We start from the raw sequence: 16,506 nt of genomic DNA, 5'->3' as shown, positions 1-16,506 counted from the left end.
AAAAAAAAAAAAAAGGAGAGTGAAAGGGAAAAAAATCTCCTTTTTCTCTGCTCAGACATGGGAAATGGGAAACCCTCCCTCACCTCCCCCTCCTTCTTTAAAGACCTAAACCCTGCCAGCAGCCAGTTTTGCAAGGGTTAACCAGCATGAAATGAATGTGGAGAGACAGTCCGGGACCATAATCACTTATTATTTTCAGGTAATACGATTTATCTCTACCTAATCTTCTCATCTGGAGAAACACTCACTGCAGACAAGAGTCACTGAGGTTATCTCTGATGATGGGGCTCTACGGACTGCTGGCTGCGAGGGACGGAGGAGAGGCCAAGGAGAGGACTTCAATTATGGCCTGAACTCTGCTCTGGTAGCTGAAAGGCCATTGTTTAATCTACTAGAAATCATCTATTTTAGCAGATAAAGGGATTACTTGGGTTTTCTTTTCCCCAAGAACATTGTGTTATTCCAACTACTAACGGAACATTCAGTATTTAATTAAAGAGAAAGCACAGGGAGAAGCAACACAGGAATCAACATCACTTCTAGGAAAATTCAAATTGATTGTCACCCTTTGATGCTGCTCAATCACCTCTGTCATGTTCACCCTTCCTACAACCCAGATTAAATCATCTGGTTCTCTCTATGCTGCACATTTGAATATTTTCTTTAGGTGTCCCATCCAAAACTTTGGGACTATGTAACATGAACTTTCTGTTTAGCAGAGACTTGCAAAAAAGACTGACTAACCCAGATTCATCAAGAGGAGAACGTGGAAATGAGGTTTTGCCACTTCTTTGCTTGGCGTTGATTGCTGTCTGGCAGAACTCTCTCCATCTTGTCCATCAGAGCGACCTGGTGTCACAGACAAAGATAGGTCCAGTGTTTGGATACTCCAGGTGGCTTTACTGCTCAAGGATGAACCTGAAACTGCTGCATGTAAAAGATTTATATTTCCTTCTGTTACCTTGTCTGTGTCACCTGCATTTTCAGAGAGATTTTCTCTCTTTTTTTTTTTTTCCATCCCATTGACTAGTAGCCATAAAGGACAGTTGTAAGTAATTTTCAAGCACACCACTGTGTTCAGCAATACAGACTCATTTCCTTCTGTCATCTGTTCTCCTTCTCAGGTCCACATACTGCAGACCCAAAGTGTCTATGAACTATGGTTAAGAAGCAGCATCTTACAAAGGTAGGTATAAATTCAGTATCCAAAGGTCTGCTTTTCTGTTGACAAAATTTTAAAGAAAAAAAAATGAAAATGAAAAGTGATACTTGTGTTTCTCCGACCATCTTAGTTCTCTTCCCTTTACAGTAGCAGGATACATCAAAAGTGATTATCCAGCCATCCAGCAGCCAGATCACAGGAATTTGCTCACATCATTGACTTACTTCTTTAAGTTCTATCTCACACTGTCATATTTCTGACATGGTCTGATAGTCTGTAATAATTTGTTGCAAATACCAACTGTTTTTTTGTGATTTGACTTCCTGAAAGTCCATTTTTTCTTCACACAGAGTAAGAACAGGGACTAATGATTAGCTTAATTTTTGTGACTTTTCTTGGTCTCTTTGTGACTGTTTCAGGTGGTCTACATCCACAGGCATCAGCTACATCCTCCTTCAGATCACCATAGAGATATCTGTCGCTGTTCTGCGTGATGAAATTTCTCAGATAAATAGGATTGTCCATCTTGTCTGCCCTGTTGCTACCTGCTCGTGTAGTTCTCATCCTTTCTGCCTTTCCTCCTGGTTGTTGTCTGGCCCACATCAATTTTTGATCTGCATCACTTACCGTGGGACACAGCAACCTGACTTGGCACATCTGATGAACTGGCACCACCAAAAGACGTGATTATCCTGAGGCTCTTGATCTCCTTGTCTGACTTTGCCCCAAATATTTGGTGACTATAACTCCATCCTTCACTTTCTACAGGCAGCTCCAGAAGTCACTGTGAACTATCAGGTCACCGTGTCTGCTACCAGTCTTTGTGATGAACCAGTTGTTCAGCTTGCTCTTGACCAGGACTGCTGACCTCACCTCTTCATAATGTTTTTCAGCAGCTCCTTACACATATCATATAGCCCTAGGGCACTCCACATAGCTATTGCAACACATTGAGTCAAACGACTTTTAGAAATTGTGCAACTGAAGATCTTCTTCTTGGTATCTCTGAACTTGTCAGTGATCAGCCTCTTGCACTGCTTTTACTCTGCTGTCCCTCTTGCTTTGCGAAAACTGAATATACCTTCTGAATCCTCCAGCAAGGAACACATTGAGGAATTTGCTCAGAATGCTCAAATGCACAGAATTTGGAAGGCCACTATGATGGCTTTTTGCTTACTAGGATCCACTTTTCCCTGTTTGTGAGATCTATTCTCCACCGATCTACTCTCAGCCCCTCAGATTTCTTCAGCTTCCTGACCCTTCTTTGCAACTTCTGCCAGCAAGATTCTTTTTGTCATACAGCTCCTGAAGCGTTATAATCTCCCAAACACTGCAAATCCCTTCATCTCTTGATCAGTCATCTGTGTAGAGTCTGGTGATATTTCACCCATCTCCTCAGCCTGGCCTTCAATGAAAGTTGGGGGGCTGGCCTTAATGCTCTGGAGTTCTTCTTTCTTAGCATTTGTTCTAAAAGGACATCTTGATTTGGACTTTCACAAGCATATTTCAGTGCTGTTTCCTTTTTAAAGCTAATTCTCCTTGACTGTCCTTTCTTTTCAACTTTGACTCAGCTCTGGGTACGCTTGCTGAAGATATGCCTTTTCACCTATCCCCTGTGTTTATCAATGGTCACATGGAGATTGTCCTCCTACACACAAGCCCAGTGGCTGCCTACCATCTGGGTATTAAGGTGATCAACATCAAGGCTTGATGGATCTTCTGTAGGTGGTTCTCAGCGGCAATTTCTGAGTTGAGCTCTAGGCTGAACGAATCTCCTTTACACCTTTGTACATTTGGTCTTTCTGTCTCATCCATGTTATAGCTGATTTCACCAGCCATGAGAAGTTCACATTTCTAACCAAGCCATGTTAGAGATATTGCTGAGATAGAGCATCCTCCATTGCAGGTTATGACTGCAGAAGACCACTGCTCCAGGGGATATACAGCACTTCCTTTACTTGCCAGTTTTGGCTTCCTAAATTCCAGTCCAAGCTTTCCAGCTCTGCTTCCTGTTTAGTTTGCACTTACACCCATTTTTGCATATGTAGAGTCTGTAGAGCCTCATGAACACATGCAGGCTTTGTCTTATTTGCTCTTGGTTAGTACTTTCATTGCCAATCTTTGGCATGTGCCAATCAGTCACGTACTACAGTCACTGTGTACATGAATGGTTCACTCTGAGGTATGGTTTATGCATGCCTCGACAGCTGGAAAATTACCTGAAATTATTTGAAGAAATCAAGGAAATTCTTCCTTGGTATGGGGTAAAGGAGCCCATATGTCTTTGAGTACTACAGCACCTGTTCCACAGTGCTATATCCTGGTGAAACCAAATGGCTGGTTTCTGAAAGGTAATAAACCTTAAACTGTCTGGGATTGTTTGATTTTGACTACTGTGATTCCTGCTAATGCCTCTCTTGTGTTTTGCACCATTGCCTTAAGCCAACGTTTTCCTATACGGAATGGCTGCCTTGAGTCTCCACCTACCAAAATTGCCTGCCTGGATGGGCACTAAAACCTGGACTGAAATTTTTTTTTGCTAACTTGTCTGCACTGAGCAGAAATAAGCACAGTACAAAGAGAGCAATCCAACTGAGGAAAGTTCTGAATCTGGGGCTGGAAATAGCAAAGGGACTATGCATAGTGCAATGCTCATGGTACAACTGGCAGTGGGAAAATGGGAATCTGGGAGATCATGCATAGATAGCTACATGCATGAAGGAGAACTCAGGCTCAGGTTTCTGTTAGAAACAGTCTTCTTTCAAGTATGTATTAGAAAAAAAGGTCCCACCTTGATTTTAAGCAGTGTAGTAACCTAGTAACTTCTTTGAATAATTACACACCGTAGTAAAAATGGATACCTTGGGCTTAAATCAACCATACACAAAGGTATTTAGAGCTCTCTGATGTTTCCTGGAGTATCTGAGACATCTGCAGTGTCTCATAGGTTTGAAACAATACCAATATGAGACCAGGAGACTACGCTGAAAAATCACATTTGGAGCTGAGAATTTTCTCTATCAAATAGTGTTATTGTGCTTTTTGTATCTGCTGTAGTTTCCATGGAAATAAATAAGAGCATTATTTTCGGAGCAATCTACGTATCTACAGCAACCATGTCAGCCATAATCATCACTTCCCACACATAATTAAAGCGAGTTCCTTGAGAAGTTTCAAGGCTTAACTACATGCTGTGAGCAGTATCTTCTCAGGAACACGGTTTCTACTGGCTGTATTTGATGTTCTCCAGCTCCTGTCTTTGAATAAATTGTAAAGAACAAAGTCTTGTCTTCATTCCTGGTGTTATAGGCACTATAATTTAATGCAGAACCAATATGAAATTATTAACTTAATGAAAAATAATGAATTTCCAGGCTGGTCTTGGTTACCTCATCAGCTTCTGATTTTGTTCCTAGATCTCCCCTTTGCCCTTCCATATTGAATTACGTTCTGCCCATTTGCTCCCAGTTCCCATGCAGAGATCAAGGCATATCTGTGTCCATGGACTGTCCTCTTCATTGTTTATATATGTCTACGTAGCCTCAGTCATCTAAGACTGTGTAAGGATCTAACCTTACACATTAAGTCATCAGTGATTCTTTGTTTCACCCCAAATCAATGGCAGTACTTAATACAAATCAATATTAACCTGTTTCCATAGGATTTTCCTGCAATCAGACTCAAGGATTTGTTCATCACAGTGACATTCTGAGATCTCTCTCTAGCCAACTAGAACCACTCAATTTGCACCATGTTGATTTTATACTTCTTTTAAATTATTTATTTAAATTCACCTCTGATGAACCAAACACTTTCAGAAATCAGTAACACTGAGAGTTGCTTATTCTTACTGGAGAGCAACAGCAAACTGATTTGACAAAGCTTGTTTGCTATAAATGCATTAATTTCATGTCTTCTTAAATCGTGAACCAAGTGATGTGTCCACTATTTCTTTCTTGTGATAGCGACAGTCTTGGTATTCCCCACATCATTTGCTCAATCCTTTTAAATAACAAGCAGACATCAGTTTTCTTAGTCCTCTAAAATCTTTCCAGTGTCCCACAATGATATATCAGCAGAAATGGCCCAACATGTTTCTCATTCCAAGAGTTCTGAAACTCTTGACTATAAATTACCTTGATTGGCTAATTATAAAATATTTCACTTATGTGGTTGCCATTTAACCTACTCCTTAGCTATTAATGGAGCACTAAATGCTCTTTCACCAGCATCAGATACTAATCTTCCCCAAACAAACATGGAAAAGAAAGATCAACTTAATACTCTTCCATTTCCTTATGGTGGTGATGGCGGTGGCTACTGCCTGTATCTAGCAATCGTTTCGATTATTTTTACCTTACCTGACCAGAAATTTACCTTTAAATACTTCCATTACTCATTCCAGGGCAGCGCAGACGTGTTCAGATAAATTAAGACCAGAAGATGTTGGCCTTCACCTTATTCTACAGTAGTCATCAATATAGGGCAACCAACCCAAAGCAGCAATCTCCATTTAGAAACATAGAGTCGCTTGGGTTGGAAGGGACCTAAAAGGTTAACTAGTTTCAACTCCCCACTTCAAATATCCCATTATGCAACAAGAACAAGAAAACAGAAAATACAAATGCATTGCTTTATTTCAACCCAGGTCAGCTTCCAGCTTTATGCAGGAAGTGCTTCTGCAAATGCGTTCCTGAACACCTGGAGCGTGTGCTTGATCCTGCTGCAAACAGCTGCCTTCCTTCTGCCTCTTCCCTCTCCTAAAATTCAGGTTTCACTCCCAGTTTGGTGAAATCACCTGTGACACACAGAGCTCCTGAAGCCTGACCCTATCCCCTCACCCCCCCAAACTCTGTGATTCCCACTTTCAACAGCCTCGCTCCCAAGGTATCTATTTAATCCCACTTTTATTATGAGCACAGTGACCAATACCTTATAGAGGTTACAGACAGAAGTGGAAACAGCAGAACTGCTGCTTTCAGTGATGGGGTTCACCCACAACAGTCTTGAGTAACTATGGCTAAAGTATGACTTACTCCTTGTTTTGTGGCAGAGTCAATGGGCTCCGTCACACTCAGCACCATCTAAACACAATGGAAAAATACCTGCCTTTCCAAAATGCTGGCTATCTATCTCAGCAGTTCTCAGTCTGCAGCTTGCACTACTTCTATGAATGTGAACAGCAACCAGAAACAAAACCCAACCGAGCCTGTTGTCAGTAGCCTGAAAATAATGGGATGAGGACACCTCCTCAGGAAATGTTGTAGGGTCTGAAAAATCAAGAAAGTTTTAAAGCCTCTGATCTTATCATTAGGTGAGTTGGCAAAATTTGACCACCAGAACTTCAGTCCAATAGATGGCTGGATACAGGGAGGGAAGAATATGAAACACCCTTCCCAAAATCAGGGCAGTGAAACACCTATTGTCCACCATCAGATATTCTCTCTCTCATTCATTTAGGGAACAAACCAGAGAGTGGGTGAAAAAAGATTTTCATAGAGCAGATTAATGTGTGTAAAGTAAAAAGCCTGGGAAGGGACAGGCTTTGCTGTAAACAAGGGAGTGGTACAATGCATGGCCTTTAAATTTAATTTGATTAGTTCTCATTCAACTTCTTTCTGATATCACTGAAGAAACAGAGGGAAGCCACAGTCCTGGACCACTGAAAGAGAAAGGATAATTTCCCTGTGTTGTCCCTTAGGATGGGGAACTCGTTCCCAATTTTGTGGATGACTCTGGAGAAGATACAATCTGCACATGGGAATTATTTTATATGTGGGCTACAGTGTTCTTGCCTCGCCTATTGCCAGCCTTAGGGAGAAACTGAGACTTATATTGCAAATGCAGCCAACCCAAACCAAACCAAATCAAACCTGTGGTTCCTGCTTCACTGCAGCAGTTTGGAGCCATTGAAGAGATTCTGGGCTCTCTCCCACTAGAAAAACCAACAGCACCAATACAGGCTGTTAGGTCCTGATCCTTCAACACCATACCCATGGCTAGAGCTCAGCATCCTTGGGAAGCAAAGAAACCCAGGTGGGTGCAGGGAACAGCTTGCCCTGCAAAGCTGGATGCTCAGGTCTGAAGTGTTTTCATATTTCCGTGTTCAACTGTACAGACCTGAGATTCACAGCACAGCAACTAAGCCTGTACCTACATGTTCAGAGGAGCAGGGCCTTAGAGGCAAAGACAATGCCTTCCCATCAGGGAGAAAAGCACTTCCCACATGAACGACAAGGAACAGCACATAGGAATCAGAACACAACACCAGGTCAGGGACGACTTTGCTCTCCTGCAGCACTTTTCTTCAGAAAGACCTGAACCACTTTCAAAGGCAGCTCGCTGGAGAGGAGAGCACATAATCTCAGCTGGGGGGGATGAGCCTCAGCCCCAGCTCCCACATGCCCTGGGCTCCTTGACCTGTCAGACCTCACTGCCCTGCTCATAATGCTCACAGATGTCCCAGTGACTCAGGAATCAGAGTAATCCCACAGCATTGCTCAAGCCCCACTCTGAATCTGTTTGGACAGCAGCCCCAGACTCTTACCTGGAAAATGAGTTCGTTTTTCCATCTCGGCACCTTGCTGGCCACTTCTCTGTGTGTTCCTACATGGCAGGCATTGCACAGACCTCTCAGTTTGGAGAGCACAGTGGCAGAGCTCTGGAGCTCATAATATTGCTCTCCTCATGCCAAAAGGGAGCAGCAACAGGTTTGTACTGAGAGCCAGCAATGCACTGAGGCAGTGCTGTATGCTACTCGCAGAATAAAGGCATTAAGAAAATTAAACTTTTCAAAGCCATCACACCATCAAAGCTTTCTTCTCTCCACTTAAAGTTAAGCATTGGTTTGCATATCTGTGCCACGGCGGCTGTGTAACAACTTCTCCAAAGCTATTTTTGTTCCACGTACCCCGGTGTTTGGGAAAGCAAGCTGGAGTTTTCTGAGGACACGCGTTTTTATTAGAGCTAATTCAGCATTATTTTCTCACCCATTTCCTTTGCTGGGAGGAGAGAAGTCAACTCGAGACAGCTCGAAGGCGGCACACGCACCTCGGAGGGGAACTGCAGTCCCAGCAATAGCCGGGCTGCTCCTCTAGAGGGCTCTGCCTTTGCCCAAATCCATCAAACCCCCGAAGCAAAAAGCCCAAATTTCCAGCGATACGGCAGCACCACTCCGGCTGCTCTCGTCCTCCCGCCCCGATCGCAGAATCGAACGGATAAACACCGACTTTTTGTAATTTTAGGGAATAATAAGCTAAGTTCAGCTTAGCTCTTCATACTCAGAGGAAAGTTTAAAACTTCTCTTGTCCTTTAGCCGCCCTTTCTAGCCGGGAGTTGCTGATAAACCTCTTGTTTTGGATGCACGCTGTCCGGTCAGACTTCAAATCAGCATTTTTTAGTGAAACTGCTCTCCAGTTTGCCACCGAGCTGCTTGAAATAACACAAGTTTTTAGGCAAAGAAGGAGAGAAGGTAAAAGACACGTTGCAAAGCATGAATACCCAAACCCACACACAGAGGGTGAGTGCTTTCTCAAAAAGATACAGAATAAAATCATCAACTGTAGGGAAAAAAAAAAAAAAAGAAAGAGAGAGAGGGGGAAAAAAAAAAAAAAGAAGTGAAAGAGAAAGAGAGAGAGAGAGAGAAAGAATGAAAGAGAAAGAAAGAAAGAAAAAGAAAGAAAGAAAGAAAGAAAGAAAGAAAGATAGAAAGAAAGAAAGAAAGAAAAATGAAAGAAAGAAAGAAAGAAAAATGAAAGAAAGAAAGAAAGAAAGAAAGAAAGAAAGAAAGAAAGAAAGAAAGAAAGAAAAATGAAAGAAAGAAAGAAAGAAAAATGAAAGAAAGAAAGAAAGAAAGAAAGAAAGAAAGAAAAATGAAAGAAAGAAAGAAAGAAAGAAAGAAAGAAAGAAAGAAAGAAAGAAAGAAAGAAAGAAAGAAAGAAAGAAAAAGATGAAAGAAAGAAAAAGAAAGAAAGAAAAAGAAAAAGATGGAAGAAAGAAAAAGAAAGAAAGAAAGAAAAAGAAAGAAAGAAGGAAGGAAGGAAGGAAGGAAGGAAGGAAGGAAATAAGGAAATAAAGAGAGAAAGAAATAAAGAGAGGAAGGAAGGAAGGAAGGAAGGAAGGAAGGAAGGAAGGAAGGAAGGAAGGAAGGAAGGAAGGAAGAAAAGAAGGAAGAAAAGAAGGAAGAAAAGAAGGAAGAAAAGAAGGAAGAAAAGAAGGAAGAAAAGAAGGAAGAAAAGAGGAGAAGGAAGAGAAGAGAAGAGAAGAGAAGAGAAGAGAAGAGAAGAGAAGAGAAGAGAAGAGAAGAGAAGAGAAGAGAAGAGAAGAGAAGAGAAGAGAAGAGAAGAAAAGAAAAGAAAAGAAAAGAAAAGAAAAGAAAAGAAAAGAAAAGAAAAGAAAAGAAAAGAAAAGAAAAGAAAAGAAAAGAAAAGAAAAGAAAAAGAAATGTCCATTATGGTTAAAACAGGAAACCCAAAACTGTATTTCTTTCTCACATTTGTGATTTTCCTTCCCCAAAATTGTCCATTTGTTTTAAAACGAAATATAATGGTGAAAAGGCTCCAGTCCTTACATCTCTGCTCAGATCACACACGGGATGGATATCCGTGATTTGGGAAGCCCAGGACATCTGCCCTGCAACAGCTCCACTGCTGTACATGTGCGATTTTAACAATTTTCTCCATGAAACCAATGGGAACTTCTCCCCAAAATCCCGATGTGAGGTGGCAGCCCTGGGGAGAGCTCTTCGCATTTGTATGTACGCGGGAAGGGGATTTTTACGCATATTTATCGGCAGAAAACAGAACGGTATAACAATGGCATTTATTAACACCCGGGCATTTGCATCTTCAAAGCGACGGACAAAGATTCCCTACATTCGTATTCTTCTGTCTGTCCGGGTGGGTCCGACGTTCGTCCCGGACACGAGGGATCTGCCGGAGCCGGCGTCTCCCTATGGATGGTGTCGGATCTGTGGATCCCGACAGTTTTCTTCTCCTTAAGGACGCGCTTTTCCCCTCGCTTTCCCCGCAAGCAGAAGGCAAAACCCAACTTTTATTAGAAAATCGCGCCTTGTGACTGCCGGCCTTTTGGGAGCGAGCACGGCGGTGTTGTTTGTTTGTTTAATTCGGGGTAATTCCTCATCCAAAGCTCATTAAGAGCAAAAGCAAAATTACACCTGAATTAAGAGTTTAAGCGAATTTCACACTTCGCTCTCCCGTCGGTGCATCCACACGGTGCTCGTCTGCACCGAACCTCCCGAAGTTCGGATCGGGGCTGATGGATAGCAGAGACTCACGGCCACGGTGGGAAGCTTCCCGCACCCCCTCGGCCATCCAGCCGGGATCCAACCCCCCCACCGCACACACCCACACCCCGGCACACCCCAGGTCCCTCCCCTATGGCCGCTTTTGGGGCCCGGCCTTGCCCCCCTCCCCTCCCCGCCTCCCTTCCCCGCCCCACTGGCTGCTCCCCGCCCGGCCGGCCCCGCAAGGCAGCGCCTATAAGGCCGCCGCTTTCTCAGCCCCCCTGGGATTTTGGGGGTCCGACGAAAGGGGAGGTTTGACGGCGGGGGGGGGGGCCCGGGGCGGGCGGGGGGGGGTAAGGAGCCGCGAGCCGCCCTACATGGCCGAGGGATTATGAGCGCCGGTGAGTTGCAGCAGGCTCAGCCCAGACCCTCGGCGCCGGCGGCCGCCCCCGTGCCCCCGCAGCCCCGCAGCGCTCAGGAGGCCCCCGAGATGGCGGTGTACTGCAGCGAGAACTTCAGCGTTTACCCCCAGCCCAGCCTCCACCCGCCCGGCGCCGCCGCCGCCGCCGCCGCCGCCGCCGCGGCCGCCGCCGCCGCCGCCGCTTCGTCGGGGCAACGGGCGGGAGGGTACGCGCTGGGGGACTACGGGGCTCCCGCTAACGCCGGCTACCTGTGGGGCATGAACAGCCCCGCGCCCTACCTGCAGGGTCCGCCCGGCTCCGGGGCCGCCGCGTCGCCCTTCCTGCCGCCCGCCTCGTACGGCTGCTCGCGGGGCGGCCAGCTGGTGGGCTCGCCCTCGGGGCCCGGCTCGCCGTCGGCGGGCGGCGCGGAGCTGAGCTGGCTGAGCCTGGCGAGCCAGGAGGAGCTGCTGAAGCTGGTGCGGCCGCCCTACTCCTACTCGGCGCTCATCGCCATGGCCATCCAGAGTGCCCCCGAGAGGAAGCTCACCCTCAGCCACATCTACCAGTACGTGGCCGAGAACTTCCCCTTCTACAAGCGGAGCAAGGCGGGCTGGCAGAACAGCATCCGCCACAACCTCAGCCTCAACGACTGCTTCCGCAAGGTGCCCCGTGACGAGGACGACCCCGGTGAGGATGGGAGGCGGGCGGCAGCGCGGAGCTCCCGGGACGGGGATGTGAGGGGATGTGGGAGTGGGGGCTCCTCACCGTGCGGTCCCCGGGCTCCCTTGTCCCCTTATATCCATTCCTGTGAGAGGACCGGTCTCCCTTGTCCCCTCATGACCATCCCTATGGGGGGACAGTGCTCTATTGTCCGCTCGTAGCCATTCCTATGAGAGGACTGGGCTCCTGTGCTCCTTCATGGCCATCCCTATGGGGAGACCATCTCCCTTATCCCGTCATTGCCATCCCTGTGAGAGAACCAGGCTCACCTGTTCCCTCGTTCCCTCACAGCCATCGCTGTGTGGGGACTGGGGTCCTTGTACCCTCATGACCAACCCTCTGAGGAGCTCCCTTGTCCCCTCGTGGCCATACATGTGAGGAGAACATGCTCTCATGTTCCTTCGTGGCCATCCCTTTGATTGTACCCCATGAGCTCAGCGCTGAGGAGCCCAGGCTCCTTTGTTCACTCACAGCCATCCCTGTGAGGAACCCAGGCTCCCTTGTCCACTCATGGCAATCCCCAGGCTCCCTTATCCCCGCCACTAGGAAGAGATCAGGTGCCCTCAGCCCCTCTGAGCTGGGCTTTGAGGAGATCTCCCACCTTTTGTCCCTTTCTGAGGAGATCAAGCTCCTTTTGCCCACCTTGGGTCTACCACTGCTTCCTGTAGGGGATGGCGGCTGGCCCCAGTCCTCAGTCCCCCTGTCTGGGCAGGTCGGGTGGGCTGAGGCCAGGAGTGCTGGTTGTGCAAGGCCTGGATCCTTTGGCCGTGATTCACAGCTTCCCTCCCTGCCCAGCTCTCGCCGGCCTGTCCCCGGGGCACAGCTGGTGCCCAGGAGTGGGTGTAGCGTAGGGGTGTGCTGGGACAGTACTGGGTGGGATGGGAACATTCAGGGCTGGGACCTCTGCAAAGTCATGGCTTCCATCAGCTCAGTGTGGAGACAGCTAAGGGCATCACAGTCCCCTGGAACAAAGTAGTGGGCATGGGGCAGCTTGAACCTGTCTTTCATAGAATTATAGAATCATTAAGATTGGAAAAGACCTCTAAAGTCAAGTCCAGCTGTCAGCCCATCACCACCGTGCCCACAAAGCGATGTCCCTCAGTGCCATATCTCCATGGATGGTGACTCCACCATCTCCTTGGGCATCCTGTTCCAATGCACTACCACTCTTTCAGAGAGGACATTTTTCCTAATATCCAACCTAAACCTCCCCTGGTGCAACTTGAGGCCATTACCTCTTGGCCTATCTTTCCACCAGCTCTTCTGAGAAGAGCCATGGCAGGGTCTCCACTATGTTTGCCATGCTGCAGATGTGGGTACTCCTGCTTGCCACAGCCAGGGAAGTCCCACTTCATGTTCCCTACAGGCAGGTCTGAAGTAGAGGTTGAAGCTGTGGTGGAGAATCCCCTCCTCCATGTGGCCTTAATGTTCACTTGGGCATTGCATGGGAGGGGATGATGATGTTTTAGGGCCAGGTTTTGGACTCTGGTACTGGACAACAGGCAGAGGAGGAGCAGGTGTGGGTGCTGTGCTGGTCGGGCAAAGCATGGATACCGCTTATCCCTCTGCAGTAGGGCTCTCTGTCACAGAAGCTGACTTTCTCTCTTGCTTCTCCTATTTTCCACCAGGAAAAGGAAACTACTGGACCTTAGATCCCAACTGTGAGAAGATGTTTGACAACGGGAACTTTCGGCGCAAGCGCAAGCGGCGCTCAGAGCCCAACACCCCCGCCACCACGGCTGCAGCCTCCTCGCTCGGGGGCCTGAAGGCCGAAGAAGAGCGACCCATCCCTGCCTCAGGCAAACCCTGTGGAAACAGCCCACCCCCAGAGCTGGACCCATCGCCTTCTGCCAGAGACCATCCCAAAAGCTCCTCTCCCTCCGGTATCATTTCATCCACCCCGAGCTGCCTCAGCACCTTCTTCAGCGGCATGAGCTCGCTGAGCGGCGGGGGCAGCCGGCTGACGGGGGGGCTCAGCACCGACCTGCATCACAGGAACTTCTCTGCTGGACAGCTGAGCAGCGGCACTTTCACCCCTTCCAGCAGTTCATCTCAGGAGGTGCCTTCACCAGAACAGCTGCAGCGAGTGGCGGGACCTTCCCCTGCCTACTACAGCTCCTTCCATCCCAGCAGCGGCAGCCAGGGCGCCCAGTACAACCACTACTACAACTTCACAGTCAACAGCCTCATCTACACCCGGGATGGAACGGAGGTGTAGGAGGCCGGGGCAGTGCTGCAAAGGGAATGGGAGGTGTGTGCGTGGCAGCATGGAGGACCGCGTGCTTTTGCAAACAGCATTTCAATGTGGACGCTTCCCGGGAGTTCATCCAGGAAGACAGATCTTCTCACCTTTCCAAGGAAAAACACCCCACGAACACCAGCAGAAGGCAGATGTAAAATCTTTTTCCCGTCCTGGAAAATGTTAGGTGCTTTGGGTCCGTTCTGCAGATGAAAGTGAACTGAGTTAACATTTTCAGAAGTTTTTAATCTTGAATGTAGAATAAGAAGTTGAAAAAACTATAATCATAAAATGCTGTGTCAGCAAGAACCGTGCGTAGATGTTCTGTGAGTCTTAGAAGAGAACAGGAAAAAAACATAATGAAGAGATTTCCTATGAAGTGCCTTGTACAATGTATTAAAAACTCTTCTGCCAGCGATTGCCTCTGTCAGCCCTTCCTGCCCTGGTCCTGCAATACGTGATGCACAGGGAGGGGATAGGTTGGGAAAACTGCCCCAAATCTCCTCAAGCTTCAAAGAGGTTTGCTCTGCCATCCCGTGTGTGGCACGTTGTGCAGCTAGGGCCGTGTTTTGTACAGCCATCTTTTCCCCTGAGCTTAGTACCAAAGATAACTCTAGCCTTGCAGCTTTAGCACGAGAATAAACACTGGGGTATTTTTATACATATTTGTATGTAATGTAACTCTCCTGTACATATGTTTCTATGTGGTTTTATATTTGTAAATTATGCTCTGGAGCTGTACTTATTTATAATGTTTTCAACTTGGTTAAAGTTTATTTTACTCCGTTTCCCCCTTCTTTTTTTGGTTGTTTCGTTGGTTTTGATTATTTTTATTGGTTTTGTTTTTGTTTGTTAGTGCATTAATAAAACTTTTCAGGCTGAACAGCTGTTGGGAATAAAATGTAGTAGATTTCTGCCTGCTTCTTCCTCAGTGTGTTTGAGGCATTCTGGAGCTCTGTGGGAGACAGGTTTTACTTTCGCAGGGTTTGGGATGAAAGGAGCAAAGACTTGTGAACAATTTCATCTGCGGGAAGACAAAAAAGGCTGCCCAGAGGAGATGCACATGAGCTGATTTGCTGCCTTTTGTGGTCTCCCCGTGCAAAGTGGGCATTCTGGGCTTTTGTGTTTGTTTGTTTTTGACTGTCATCTGAATGACAACTGTCTCTTTTCAGCCTGGTTTAGTCGAAATAATAAAAGCTCGCAAAAGGAAAAGAAGCAGGGCTGGTTCCAGCACAATGCTGGCAAGCGGGAAGGATCAAGGCTGAGCTTCACTGCCTCGACCCTCATCCATTTTGCAAATCAGTTTTTCAGATCAGAATGCACCTGCCTAAAATGAGAAATCAGACCTGGCAGGCCAGGCTGAGCCCTCCACTAAACACACCACTGAGAATCCTTCCCACAGTGTCCCTTATGCAAAAGCATTAATCCCCAGTTCTTGCTGTTTGCATACACTGTTTGCTGGGTTCCACGTGCAGCCATGGAACATAAATATAAATTTCTTCCAGAGAAATGTAGCATCAACACTGAAGTTAAGCATGAAATCACATCTATTAACTGTATATGCATCTGGAATGATGTAAGGCCATCTCCGCCGGCTATTTAGAAAAAAAATCATTGGCAGTGTGATGCAGTGCCTCTTCACTGGCTACCTGCTTAACATGTATGGCAGTAATGCAAGATGAATCACTGCCCTGATCCAAAATATAATGAAGCCATGACGAAATGTCAGATGACATCCATGTGCTTGGGACTGGGACCAAGTACTTTCCCCAGCACTGGCCAGCAATAGCTGAGACCAGTGGGTGAGTGGCAACTCCTGCCTCATCCCTCTCTTGCTCTCCCCTCCCCAGCAGAGAGATACAATCTTCCTGGCTTTAGGGATAATTCCTCCATGTCTTGATTTTTAATTGTGCTTCAGGTGATGCAGAGGTAGTGATAATGGGAGAGAGAGGACAGATTGCCACTAGCAAAATGCCAAGGTGGTCAGAGCATCCTACCCAAGTTCCTTCACAAGACAAAGGGAAATGGTTTCAAACTAAATGAGGGGAGATGTAGATTGGATATAAAGAAATTTTTTACAATAAGGTTGGTGAGGGACTGGCACAGGTTGCCCAGACAGGTGGTGGATGCCCCAACCCTGGAGACACTCAAAGCCAGGCTGGACAGGACTCTGAGTACCTGATGGAGCTGTAGGAGTTCCTGTTCACTGCTGGTGGGTTGGGCCAATTGGCCTCTAAGTGTATCTTCCAACTCAAATGATCCTATGATTCTATGATTCAATCACAGCAGGTGTGGGATGGCTTTATTTGGGTTTAGTCTAAAAATGGTGGAGGGATTCCCAGCACTTGGAAAGTTTTAGAACTAGTCCTTAAGTGAAGCCAGGAATTGCTTATTCATGTATCCATGAGGCTGTTTCACCCCTTCTCAGCTCCATCATCCTGTTGTCAAACCTTAGCAAGCAACGGGCCACTCTAGGATATTTTCACATGTCCAGCTCATGTTCTTCCAACCAGAAGATTAATTTCATGTTTTACTTTCTTCCACTTCTGTCAGCCATATGTTTCTGCTGACAGTACCAATAAACATTTCATAGAATCATAGAATCATTAAGGTTGGAAGAAATCACTAAGATCATCTCGTCCAACCACCAACCTATCCCCACCATGCCCATAACCATGTCCCTCAGTCCCACATCTCCACAGATCTTGAATACCCCCAGGGACAGTGACTCCATCACCTC

The 16,506-nt window shown here is 46.6% G+C and overlaps 1 protein-coding gene across 1 annotated transcript; it reads left to right on the top strand.

Annotated features, from left to right (window-relative positions):
* The first annotated feature begins 10,762 nt into the window (after positions 1–10,762).
* FOXI3 (forkhead box I3) lies at positions 10,763–14,838 on the top strand. Its single transcript, XM_031588718.2, has 2 exons — positions 10,763–11,494; positions 13,156–14,838. Exons 1-2 carry the CDS (start codon positions 10,798–10,800, stop codon positions 13,743–13,745), a joined length of 1,287 nt encoding a protein of 428 aa, XP_031444578.1. The 5' UTR covers positions 10,763–10,797; the 3' UTR covers positions 13,746–14,838.
* Positions 14,839–16,506: the final 1,668 nt, after the last annotated feature.

The sequence above is a fragment of the Phasianus colchicus genome, chromosome 4 (genome assembly GCF_987193195.1).
Source record: "Phasianus colchicus chromosome 4, bPhaCol1.hap1.1, whole genome shotgun sequence".
NCBI classification, from domain to species: Eukaryota; Metazoa; Chordata; class Aves; order Galliformes; family Phasianidae; genus Phasianus; species Phasianus colchicus.
This window is presented reverse-complemented; position numbering and strand designations above follow the sequence as displayed.

Bases quoted from the DNA above. Each gene is read 5' to 3' on its own strand.
- FOXI3 (XM_031588718.2), top strand. From the start codon at position 10,798: ATGAGCGCCGGTGAGTTGCAGCAGGCTCAGCCCAGACCCTCGGCGCCG. The intron at 11,495-13,155 runs GTGAGGATGGGA...ATTTTCCACCAG, and splicing joins CCGTGACGAGGACGACCCCG to GAAAAGGAAACTACTGGACC.